Genomic DNA, 13727 nt, shown 5'->3' on the forward strand with positions numbered 1-13727 from the left:
CGGTCTTCAGTCAAGTTAAATATTAAATAGAATTGTATATATCTTTTTAGAAATTATGGGTGATATTTCAAAAATTACATTTAAATCAATTCCAAAAAGAAGATTGTTCTCTTGATGATTATGTAGATTATATAAAATATATATTGAATGTAAAGAATATTCCAAAATGACGCAACTTTGAAAAAATTATTCATAGCATATAGAGGAATAAATATAATAACCAAAATAAAAAAATTATTATTTCTAAGAAAAATTGATGATGTTGTATGGGCACATCTATACAAAGTTGCAAAACAACTTAAAGATGAAAGAACTGTTTAGTCGCGGACCAACAAATCCATATTGAGTTATTTAAAAACTAAAAAGGAACTAGCCCGTAGATGCTAATTTGAAGATAATATTGAACTAAGAATTCGTGATTAATTAATCGCAGGATTATTGATGTCATAACTAGATAAAGAACTACGTCTAAGATATCCAGATACTAGAGGCAAAGACTAACCGTTAAGAACAAGGTTATAGAAATAGCTTTAAATAAATGATATTAATAAAATGGTTTATAAAATCAAAGAGACGACCAAAAATAATGATAATAATAAACGATTAAATCTAAATGATAATAATCGACGATATAATGATAATGATAATAGGCACTATCAAAATGATAATAAAATATACGTAAAAAGAGAACCAGTTCAAAGTTATAACTACTAGACAAATAATATTATAAGAAAACCCTGATATTTTTGTAATAGTTTTCATGCTATTCGAAATTGTCCAGCATACGGAAAAGCGTTCAGCAAATGTAAGAAATTAAGCAACTTAAAGTTTATGGTACAAATTACAATAGTAACGATGACGATTTAGATTTCTCAATAAGAAAAGTCTACAAATATGGACAGCACTCAACAATTACTATATTAATAAACAACCCCGAAATTAAAATAGAATATGATCAAATTCAGCAGTAACCATCATTAATGCAACAATATGGAATAAAATTGGGAGGCCAAAAATTAGATGGTTAGAGTCCAACTACATATGGAAATAATACAATAAAAATTATGGGCGAAGCTTATGTAAAAGTTCAACTAGATGATAAGATAAAATGGATTTAGACCTAGATAAAAATAAAATAATAGCAATACAAAAAAATCCAACTCCAAAAGATAAACATGATATAAAATCCTTTTCAGTTATATTAAACTATCATACAACACGGTTCATACCAAACTTACATAAAATTATAGCCGAATTACATAAAAAAACTAGTAAAAATGTTAAATGGAATTAGACTAAAAAAGATGATACATTATTTGAAAGAGCAAAAGAAATATAGTTTTATAAACTGGACCTCGAGTTAATATTAGAAACAGATGCTTCTAACCAAGCCAAGAAAAATATGATAACTGAAACGAATTTTCAAGAAGCTAAAGCAATAACAGGCGTAGTATGGCAATAACAGAGATTAGATTATTACGTTGGGCCTACAAATTATCTGAAAAAACATTTTTATAAAAAAATGAAATTCCATTATAAATCAAATATAGCTGAAGACAATAAGTGGGCATAAAAGCCATATGATTACGATATTATGTACAATGGCGCTAATAATATAATATGCTTTATCGCCAAATCCAATAGAGAAAAATGATGATAGATTAACAAGCGAAAATACAGTAAATTATATAATAAATCTTACGTATGACACATTAACTCTATCTAGAAAAGAACTGAGAGAAGAAACTGCAAAAGATCCAATCTTAAAAAGAGTAAAAATATTAATAAATGGTACAAATATACAAAATCAAGCACCAGAATTACAAACTTTTATAACAAAAATAGATGAAATATGACGACGGTATTTTATTTTGGAATGGCAGATTAATCATTCCGTACTCACTACAAAAAAGAGATTTACATGTATTGCATAAGGGACATCCGGGTATTATATCAATGAAATCCATCATGAGACATTATAAGGTGGGAACAATTAGATAAAGATGTTGAAAAACACTGTATCAAAAACAACGCAGAGATATACCAGATTGCCATATATCAGTAGAATCCGCCATCACAACCCTGGAAAAGTGAAGAAGAAAAAGAAAAAATCGCGAAAACACGCCGACGAAATACGAACAAGAGAAGAACTAATTGAACCCGATACAATAAAAATAGATGACAATATAACGTTAAAAGAAGATAAAATAAAGCCAAGTCAAGAAAGAATTCAAAACCGTCGAAAGAGGGAATGAAAGCTAACAAAATGATTAATAGACTAACTTGAACTCGGTAAATAAAAAAGATTAGTAGACGAACTTGAACTTGGTGTATTTATATTTAATATTATATAGATGAATGTAATTGAATACTTATAGAAGTTAAATTAATTATAAAATAGTATATATAGATAAAAATTTTAAATAAAGATACCAATTGTTTTGACTATTAAAAGTATGATCAAGGCGACTTCTTATAATATCATTAAATTTTGTAGTTATAAATGAATTGCATTTTTGAGATTTATTTTTAGCGCACTTCCTGGATATTGATTTATTTCTATTTGTTCTAAATTTCGTATATTCATAATTTTGATATAAGAGGGTAGGTTTATTTTTTGATATAAGTCCAAATTCATAAAAATATATTCCTTAACATATAATAATATAGAAAATTGAGCTATATATAAAGAAAAAAATATTATTATGTTTATGGGTAAATTCAAAACCTTAATTTTTAAAAATTATAAATCTTTGTGAAAAAACGATTGACTTAAAAAATATCAAAATATAAATACATTATTTTCAAGAATTTTAAGAGATAAGAATTTTATTAGTTAATAATAAACATAACAAAAACACCACACTTAAATTTTGTTATTTATAATTAGGGCTGTGCCGATCCACATATTTTTCGCCGATGCGATCGATCCGATATGGTTCACCCGATAAGATATTTATATTGATTTTTCACCACCCCCACCCCCTTGAACCAAATGTAATTAAGAAATCAATATTTTTATGCAAAAAATCTAATTATGCATTTAATTTAATTTTTTTACTTCAATAATTAAAAAAATTTTACGGATATTGGTAGTATTAAATGAATTTTTCTTTATTCCACCCTATGAAATTAGTATTTCGTAGATAACGCATTTTGAAAAATTAACTTTGTCTTTTGAAAAATATTTCCATAATTCAGATACCATATTTTAAAAAATTCTTTTATTTAAAGTATAAATAATAAAATTGGCGTTATTATTTAAAAAGATTTAAAATACCTTGGGTGTTCCTTTCTATTTTATAAAAAAAAACTTTTAAAATACTATAAATCTATTTTAAAAAATAAATAAAATTTAAGGGGTGTTGTGTATTTGCATTGTTTAAAAAATAATTATTTAGAAAATATTACTAATGTAAAATAAATATATATAAAATAATAAAAAAAGATAAGATCGGTTTTTTACAGGCATCGGCTCGATCCTATATTTTTGAAAAAGGCTAAATATCGGTGCCGATCTGATATTTAATATCGGCACAGCCCTATTTATAATTTTTAAGTGTCGCATGATAAAGTGCCACAAGATAAAGTGACGCGTGATATAGTAACTGAGTGATAAAATGTCGTCATGATAGTCCTCATGATAGTGTCGCCGTGATAAAATGTCGACGTGACGCGTGATAAAGTGACTCCAAATTGACCACATAGGCAATTCTGATCAGTGATAGTTTGGCTAGTCAATATGGCGTGGATTAATAGCAGCAACAATTCGCCGAAATAAAAATGATAAAATAAAACTTAAAATGAGCAAAACAATATGACACTTAGGATGCCACGACAAATCTGCACAATTATTAAGCGTAATAAATAGATATATTTGGTGTCACGTCAATTAAATGCAGAAAATTTGATGTGATGAATTAAGAGGGGTATAATTCAGCGCGCAAAATAATCAAATTGCTGTTTTTTTTAAATATACAAGATTTATAAATAAAAAAAATAGCAATATCTATGGTAGGGTAATAAAATTTTATTTATTTACTAAAATAATCTTTATTATCTAAAAAATAAGCCTAGACCAATTCTCAACAAATTTCCAATAATATAGGAATAATAAGCACTAGACACAGTTTATAATTTAAGAAAATTTTCTTGAAATAGTTATCTTAACCTGATTGCATCTTATTTGATTATTTATAAAAAGAAATACATGATTTTTATAAATTATGTACTTCATAGGCGTTAATATAAAATTTATATTAAATGTTAGTTTTGTAATAACAACAAACGACCAATCTTTTTATAACATAATTAATATGGCAATGATAAAAAATATTTTAGACATCAACTAATAAATTACCTAAAGATAACTATTGTAAGGATTATTATGTAAAGAAATGCTATCTTAAAAATACAAAATATAAAATTTGAATTAATATTGTTATATAAATTTATGTTTTTTTTTTAATTTTAAGAAAACTCATAAAGGAAACCATTTAAAGGTTACGAGTAATTGATAAAAAGTGCTAATAAAAAGTTTATACACCTAAGTTATCGTGACAATGTTCTGGTAGAGCTAAGATATCATTAAAGGACATAATAATTACCATAAAACATATAGCTATGTGTAAATGTAATAAAATAAATATTAAATATATTTTAACATAGTTTTTCACAAATTAAAAATTTTGTTTATAATCTAGGTTCATCCAATGCTTTTCCATATAACAAGATTCTGTGATTTTGCCTATTAACTCAATAAATTAAAAATTTTATAAATTCTCAAATTAAGAATTTTGTTTACTGCAAATTCTCAAACTACACAAATCTAGATTCCTTTCTTGACATAGCAGAAGCTTTATTAGACTTAAATTCAAATATTCATGGTAAAAATAAATAGAGGCTAGTTTTGTCAAAAGCCAAAAGGGGAAAATGTTACTTTTCTTTCAAAACTATCCCTATAGATTTTACTCCCAAAATGGGGATATTGCAAAATATCGCTATAGAGTAGCATATTGTTATGCCAAATGTATATATGAGGTGTATACATAGCCTCTGGTAAACATGATCATCTATTTGAAACTGGGACATTCGAGATGCTTAAAACTAAAGAAGCACTCGAAAACATAATAGCTCACAATCCTCTTGAGATACGGTTAAATATTTATCAACAAACTATGGAAAAGATGTCTGGAGGACCCAGAAATAGAAAACTATCCTGAGGCCATACCAACATTTATATTCTTTAGGAGTCACATAGACAGACTCCTTATAAAATACCGGCCCCTATGCCTCAATCGATATAGAGTTATCAGCAAGTATTCTACAACTTGCTAAAATATATTTTTAAAAAATCCGGACTGGGCCTGATAATTTTTTATAAAAAAAATCCGGGCTAGGCAAGACCGAAAAAAATCCTAGCCAGGACGTACAAAGTAGAGATCTGCAAAGTTAGGTCAGGCTCATATCCGGCCTGAACGGGCTTCGGGCCTAATTCTATTTAAAATAATCGGGTTTGGGCCGGGCCTAATATTTAAAAAAAATTAAGGCCGGGTCGGGTTCGACTTTGGAAATTTTTTTAAAATATATCTAAATTTATAAATTTTATATTATTGAATTTTTTATGTAAAATATATTATTTTATTTTATTTATTGAAACTAAGCGACATATAACATATGTCTTTATTTTAAGTAATTATAAAAATTAATTTCTATATTTAAATAAATTCATGCCGTCGATAAATTTTTTTAAAAAAAATTTCAGGCCGAGCTCGAAAAATTAAGCCCAATGCAGATCACTAGTATAAATGGTACCTCTGCAGTCTCTGATTAAAACTAACAATAGATTTCTACATTTTAATTATATTACAGTTTTATCTTAAAATAATAAATTTATAAATGTTGAATTTTTATATATACATAGACCTGTGCACCGGCTGGCCATACACCGAAAACGCTGCCGTTTAGAAAAATCTCGCTGGCACGCCACTGATTTTCATATCGGCGGCGAACGGCCGGTGTAAAAATTACTTCCATATTTTATACCTTTTTATTCTAATAATTGGTCAACATCACTATTGTAATTTTTTTAATGTCAATCAGGATTTTGATGAATTTTTATTTTCTACTATTTTAAAATCATAATTATATTGACGTCATTATAGATTCAATCAATCAAAAATTCCAAAAGTTACCATAATTTTACATATTTTTAAAATGGATGCATCTACATTTAATAATTCTATAAATAATTTTAATATCTGGAAAATAAAAAATCCATAGTCTAGAAATTTTTTGGATACTTACACTTAGTGTTGTTAAACGGCTCGTTTTGAGCCGATTTTTAAAAACGGCTAACTCAATATTTTAGCTAGAAAAATATTGCCTAAGTCTCGAGATTTTGCTAATAGATGTCTAAACCTTTGTTCCTTCTACAAACAAAATATTCAGGCTTGCGTAATAGTATTCTGGATAAAATATTGAGTTAGCCGTTTTTAAAATTCGGCTCAAAACGAGCCATTTAACAACACTACTTACACTTAAAAAGAGATAACAAAACAATTTCCATAAATTTTCACAAATTTTACTGCAATTGTTGCTTAGAAATGGCTATTGGAGATGATGATGATTCAAATAAGCCATTTCCACAGTATATTTTTTTAAATATTATTTTCTCATATATATCCAAAATCTTTACTAAATTAAAATATATTTTTTGTAAAATATAACCTCACTTTAAAATTCAAAACTTTTCAACAAATATTAGCACAAGAAATTTGTTAAAACACTTGACTTCTGAACATAATATTAAAGCAGATACTTCATCAAAATCGCAAGATTTAAAAAAATATTTTATATTCAAAAACAAAATTCCAGACAAATTCTAAAACCTCTAAAAAATGGCTTTTAGCAAGAAATTATGTGTTACTATGTTGTGCTGGCTTATTACCTTTTCAATCAATGGATAATATAGGAATGAAAGATTTTTTGAAGGTATCAAATTTATAGGTTAATTAGAACAAGAATGCCGCAACGATATTCACAAGATGTGGACGTTCTAAAATTTTGGAGAGAAAAGAAGAGTGAACTTCCCAATCTTTCCAAGCTCGCCAAAAAAATTCTTTGCATTCCGGCTAGCAGCACACCTAGTGAAAGAGTTTTCTCTACCACTGGATAGATGTTTAATTCAAGGATATCATCATTATGTCCCGAAAATTTAAATAATATAATTTTTATACTTGATAATTATAAAATTACGAAATCGATTTTGGATTTATAATGAGTTTTCTATTAAATAAATATTAAAAATTATGCCGAGATAACTGTAGAGTAGTGTTATTTGTTTTTTTTAAAAAAATTATTAAGCAATTAAAAAAATTTATGTTATAAAAATTTATAACTGCGCCGATTTTGTTGACGGCAGCTAAAAATCGGCTCGCCGCCGGCCGTCGATTAGATTTTTGAAAATTGCGCCGGCCGCCGATAGTTTCATCGGCGCACAGGTCTAATTAAATAATACTTCACCAATAAATCAGATTAATATAGATTCTTGTGGAAATAGGCTTTCGTAGGCGGAGATATCATAATGCTCTCACCTTGCAAACTGTCAGGTCAACATTGACAGCCTGGGTCATCATCCTTTCCACTTTTAAAAGGGCGCCATAAATGTCACCAGGAAATAAATATAATTACCAATAGAGCTTTTCACTCTAATAATAGTCCATCGAGCTTAGAACCAGCAATTTAATTGTATATAAATAAAATAATTCAATATTAGATATTTATTCATTTTTAATAAGTCTATACTAGATGCCTCAGTAATTGTTTGACACAATCTAATATGTTTGATGATTTTTTATTATCTTCAAAAGATCTTTTGAGGTTGATATATAACTTTCGGTTCAATATTTTTCAGTTTTCTTTACAAATTTTACATAGTATTATTAGTCATTGACTTCAATAGGCTTGGTTACTATGTGTTAGTGTGTTCTGCTAGTATTTAGCAATATTAAAATGATTATTTATAAGTTTTTAATATTTGTTTTTATACATCTTTTACCTATAATTACTTATGGATTCAATATCTGCAAAATTAGAATTTATACTTAACTTATCTTATTTCTCATAATCAACATGTTTTATGTATTATCAGTAATTACGCTTGTTATTAATACAATAAAATTAGTGTAACTATATTTTTAGGAAAGTGTGAAATCTTAATAAGATTAGTTAAATACGATTCTTATGTAAAGCATATATAAATATTTTAAAAAAATGATGTATAAAACTTATGAATTGTTGGGTGAGTGTAGTTGATTCACCCCCCTCTTGGACTTCGAACATACCCGTGTTGCATGCTTGCAACCTTGTTTGTGCATTACTGCAATCAACTTGAGCATCTTTAAAATTTTGTTCCAATTTTTGAAGAGGTATTTCGTAATCGTTCATAATCTTTGCGTTTGTTTTCTTTTGTTTTTCCTCCTATAGATGATTACATACAATAAATATAATATCTATGATTTAAATGTATGTGTCAATAAGATATTTTGGGAATACACTATTGTTTTGTTAATGTTTGCAAATAAGATAAAATATAATAACTACAAATACTACCCTATGTTATTAATGCTCATTCACTCATATTTTTTCTCATGCCTAAATTTCTAAAATACAAAAAAAATATGTTAATATTAATTTTTTTATAACCAAATAGACAATATTCTTGGTTAAATACAAATGCAAAATTTAATAAATTATCTGTAAGAAAAAAAATTAGTTAAAAAATAGATTAAGTGAAATAGCAGACAATAATATAAAAAAAATTTAAAAATAAAAAAAATTGAAGGCAACCACATTTATTTGGTACAAGCAGCCATTTATAATGTTTAAAATAGTCACTAATCTATTCTAGATAATGCTGTAAAGTAACGGCGTTACCTTTTTTGAAGAAAAGGAACGCCATTCGTTACCTTCTTCTAGAGGAGTAACGATAACGCGTTTCTTTTTTTTAGTAACGGTAAACGTTACTCGTTAACTTTAAATTTTTTCTTAAAAAAAATTAAAAAAAGAAAAACATGTTTTATTGTACTATAAAATTACTTTTATTTAAATATGAATAATTTAAACCAAGTTTAACCCATATCAACAAACATTCCTTCATTTTTATTTTAAATTCTCGTTGTTAAATTTTTAGTCGAATGTTAACCTAATTAATATTCAATCATAAATCAAAGTAAATGTTAATAATAGTATTATTATTTTATTTTATAATTTATTTTAAGAATATTATGTCCATAATATACTTACTTTTTCAGATGAAGATGATTTAACCCCAATTTGAAACATATTTTAAACCAATAAAGAAAATTAAGGGTACAAAGTCTACACTTAAATGTAAATTGTGTCGCAAAGTAAATATTTCAAACTCAAATCATCTATTAATATTATTGATTAAAAATTATAACAAAAATATTTCCTAACCCAACCTCATTGAAAAAGATTTCCCAGCACGGCCCAACCCAAAATAAAAATTAAACACAATCTGGTTTTGCAGACATTTACTATATAAATTATGTCGAAATATGGTGCAGGCATAATGAGATTTTTTAAACTAAAAAAACTTATGCTTAAATTGCTAAACCTCCATAACTATATATTTAATCATATATATAATTAATAAGGTCTGTTAAAAAGTTTTTATATATAAATAAGAAGTTGGAACCTGAACGAAAAAAAAAGGTTAAAAGTGATTCTAGTTCCAGTGAATCAAATTTTGAAAAGTAGGTTCAGGTTCCTAAACTACATTTATAAAGGTTCCTGGTTTCAGATATTGTTAAAGCAATCAAAAAAAAATTAAAAAAATGTAAACAATAAATATACTCTCTAAAATACATCATGCAATATTTTAAACAAATAGGTTCTAGTTCCATTTCTTATCAATTTCAAAATAGGGTTCCAGGTTATGGTTCTTAGATTTGTCAAGATTCTCAGGGTTCTGGTTCCAAAGTCTGATATTAAATTTGGGGGGCCACCTCGCCAGTCAGTCCATGGGATCGGATATGAGTCATTATAGATTATTTAAGAAACTAAAACGCTCGTATATACAAAAGATAAGTAAAACTTTTTTATTAAAAATAAAAATTAATTAATTATAACAATTTATAAACCAAAAATTTGTTAATTTATAAACATAAAAATTAGTCTTTTTTATAGAGAAAATAAAAAGCGCAATTATAAATTAAAATATAATTGCAAAGTAAGAAAAAGAACTTTTTTTACGAGGAGTTGTGTTAGTTTTATCTTACATAATTGGGTATAAAACCTACCATTCCCTATACTTTTCGGAACTCAAATTATACCTCTGGATTCAGGGCGATCTCCGAGACCTAAATATCTAATTTATATTTACCGAACACCTTACTAAGGAATCCAAAAGTACGAAAAACCCCTGATTAAAAGAAAACATAAAAACCATATGTTTTATTTTTAATGTGATTAAATCAAACAAAAGAGAGACCTAAAATACTTTATTTAATTTTTATGTATTTCCCCTCAATATTTATTTACATAAATAGTTATTATTACGCTAATTATATTCATTGTTTATTTTCTATTGCTATACTGTAAATTTTATTTGTATACACAACTAATCCGAAATCATGGTTAGACCTCGTATTATTCAAGGAACTTTTGCAGGGAATAGACCCCCTCTTGATACCGCTAACCTACCGCTAGGACAGAACCCGAATCTGGACGGCATTAACCTCATTCTCACGCCGGACAATTCAATGGACGCTGTCCCCGTCGATCCCAGTACCCGTGCTATTATCCTAGCGATGAACGCCATTTCCGATCGCATGGCAGCACTTTCTACACAAGTAAACCAGGACCGACAGCGACAACGTACCCCGTCACCTATACCCCGAGGGAAAGAGCCCCACAAGTGATTGGTACACAGACTAGCGAGGCGCCGCCACCGCCATCTACACCAGGAGCACCGCCCACGTTGCCCTTGGTCCAGCTCGAACCGCCAGCGACATCCGCTGAGGCTTACGATAGACTCATGAAAGTTTGGGCTGGCTTGCAGCAAGATCTCCTAGAGCCCAGATGCAAGGCCAATGACAGAGATCGTCACGAGATCAAGCACATCGCCGAGGTGTTGGAGCTCCTGTCGCCGGAATCCGACATCAGAATGCTGAAAGTTCAAGCCAAAAGAATTCGAGTGTTAGCGCTAGCCATCCACTGGAACTGGAAGACCGCTAGAAACAACGATGCCTCGTATCAAGAAAAATTTTTATGAGGGGAAAACATCACCGTTTACCAGGACCCTTTGCCCTTTCGAGATAGGGGCCGAACAGGCCCCGCTACCTCCAGTTACCGTAAGCGCCCCGAAAGGAAGGACACGGCCCCCGCCAGGGGCAAGAAAAGGAAGTAGCGACTCCGTCGTACTCCCGATTCCCCTTCTATCATCTCCCTCCTCTTCTCTACCACTATCTCTTCTACCTCCTACTATCAACCCACCGGTACATCCAGGGGTTACCGGTCCGAGCAACGGCCCACCGGCTCGAAGGGCGGGAACATCGCAGCCCCCTAGCTGGCTAACTATAGTAAATAAATTTCTTAGGGAGCTGAGGCATCAGATGTTTTCGCCGACAGACACTGACAGGGACAGTGATGCATCGGATTCCGCAATAGACAGCAATCATACCCCTGCGTGCAACATCCCTGAAGTTAGCCCTCCGTCAGTATCGGATATTCCCTCATTCCTATCGGAGGACTCTGGAATACTCGAATGGTGGACACCTAGTCCCCTTTCTGACTCACTACCATCGAGTAGCTCGGCGGACAGCAGCGCAGCTCGGTCAATCATCTCGGAACTACAAGACTCCGTCTATAGCACCGACGATGAACCTGGTATGCCCCAGGGAGGCGCCTCAAGCACACCCAACATTCCCGGTATCCTCAATGGTATCGTTGTCGGGGGTCCTAGGAGTACCTTTTCAGACGAACAGCTAGCCGCTCGCCCTAGCCTCAATATCAGCAACGCAAGACTTACAGTGGGACCACTTATATCTCCCTTCACGGGAAGAGTTGCTGAGAGAGGATTTCGCCCGCGCATTGATCACCTCAAAATAAACAATAATAATAACATATACTTCAAACACAATACCCGCGCGGGCGTACACAATAAATACCATGACATCGTAAGACAACTCATTGTCGCCAATGTCATCGAGCCGGCTGACGAGGACCAAATCTGTTCCCCGCTTTTCGTGATTCCCAAAGGAAATGGAGCGCCCAGAGTCATCAGCGACTTTTCCGAAGTCTCTAAAAACTTTTTGCACTACCCCTTTCGTTTGAGATCAATCCCGCTCATGTCAGCCAAGCTCGAACAGGCATCGTACGCCTGCAAGATTGACATCAGATCCGCCTTCTTTTCCATCCCCCTAGCTAGCGGCGTAAGGAAATTTTTTGGATTCAAATTCAACGACAGTAACTACCGGTACAAGGTGCTACCCATGGGAGCATTCTTCAGCCCCTACTGCCTCCAATCCATCATCCTAGATGCATGCGCTAAAACCGTCAAGAAAGCCAATTACAACGTCTATCTGGACGACATTCTGATCTATGGACCCAACGAAAATGACGTTAAGTGGTCAACTCGATCGTTACGCTGCACCCTCGAAGGCTGGGGTTTGCAGAAAGCGCCAGAGAAATCAGTGTTGGATCCCACACCGCTAATCACCTACCTAGGTGTTCCCATTGACTTAACCAACAAAACTGTCTCCGCGGATACTGGTACGAGAAGAAGACTACTCAAGTGTCTAGAAGTCTTCCGGCGACACTCCTACCAGCACCTTGACATAGGGATCGAGCTTGCAGCCAGGGTCCTAGGGGTTGTCAACCACTACGCCTACACCATAACGGGTATGTCAAGACTATTTTCACCCTACTACGTCACTATGAATAGCGGACAACTAACCCCAGTAGTGGACACCTTCCTAGCGTTCACCAAAGCGCGCCTAATCATTGATGCGTTAGCGACACCTTTGCCCTTACATTATTATGCAAACTCACCCGTATACGTCGACGCATCTAATTCCCACATGGGTATTAACTTCTGGGAAACCGACAACCTCTCGGTAGCATACAGTGAAGCATGCCTCTTCTTCAACATTCCGATGCACGCAATATCCCATATCAATGGTAAGGAAATTTTAGCGGTCGGCATGGGAGCAATTATGGCAATACACCGTAACAATGAACACCCAATGATCTTCACGGACTCATCAGTGGCATACTATACCTTTAGAAAAGGAGGCTCGCGATCCCCATCACTAGAAATCATCATCACTCAGATTATGATAAAATTAGGATTGTCCAACTTCACTGCCATCTCCCAAAATATACAATGGATCCCCACTGAAGACAATCCAGCCGATCTACCATCAAGAACCTGGATGGCACCAAGGAGACACTTAGGACTCTTCGAGGGTCCCATACTAGAAGGAGCAATCTTACTTCAGCAAGACGACGAGTCTCTATTCGGGCCCCAGTCTAGCCAGGATACCCCTTCGCTAATCTCTAACCTATCAATACTCGAAGACGACGCAACTACCGTCTCGTACAATTGGGATCAACTATCCATTTCTTCCCAAGACATGGCCTGACATACGTCAATCAAAAATCACAGCAATAAACAACACTTAGCTAGAACGATTCATCCC

At 31.8% G+C, this 13727-nt stretch overlaps 1 protein-coding gene across 1 annotated transcript in view; it reads right to left on the reverse strand.

Moving 5' to 3' along the window:
* Window positions 1-13727, reverse strand: part of LOC135926806 (structural maintenance of chromosomes protein 2-like) — a 44096-nt gene that overhangs the window by 13749 nt on the left and 16620 nt on the right. The window contains exon 8 of the mRNA XM_065462736.1: window positions 8289-8481. Coding sequence (XP_065318808.1) covers window positions 8289-8481 — 193 coding nt within the window. The remainder of the gene's footprint in view (window positions 1-8288; window positions 8482-13727) is intronic.

This window comes from Gordionus sp. m RMFG-2023, chromosome 3, assembly GCF_954871325.1.
Source record: "Gordionus sp. m RMFG-2023 chromosome 3, tfGorSpeb1-WG-v2, whole genome shotgun sequence".
Taxonomy (NCBI): domain Eukaryota; kingdom Metazoa; phylum Nematomorpha; class Gordioida; order Chordodea; family Parachordodidae; genus Gordionus; species Gordionus sp. m RMFG-2023.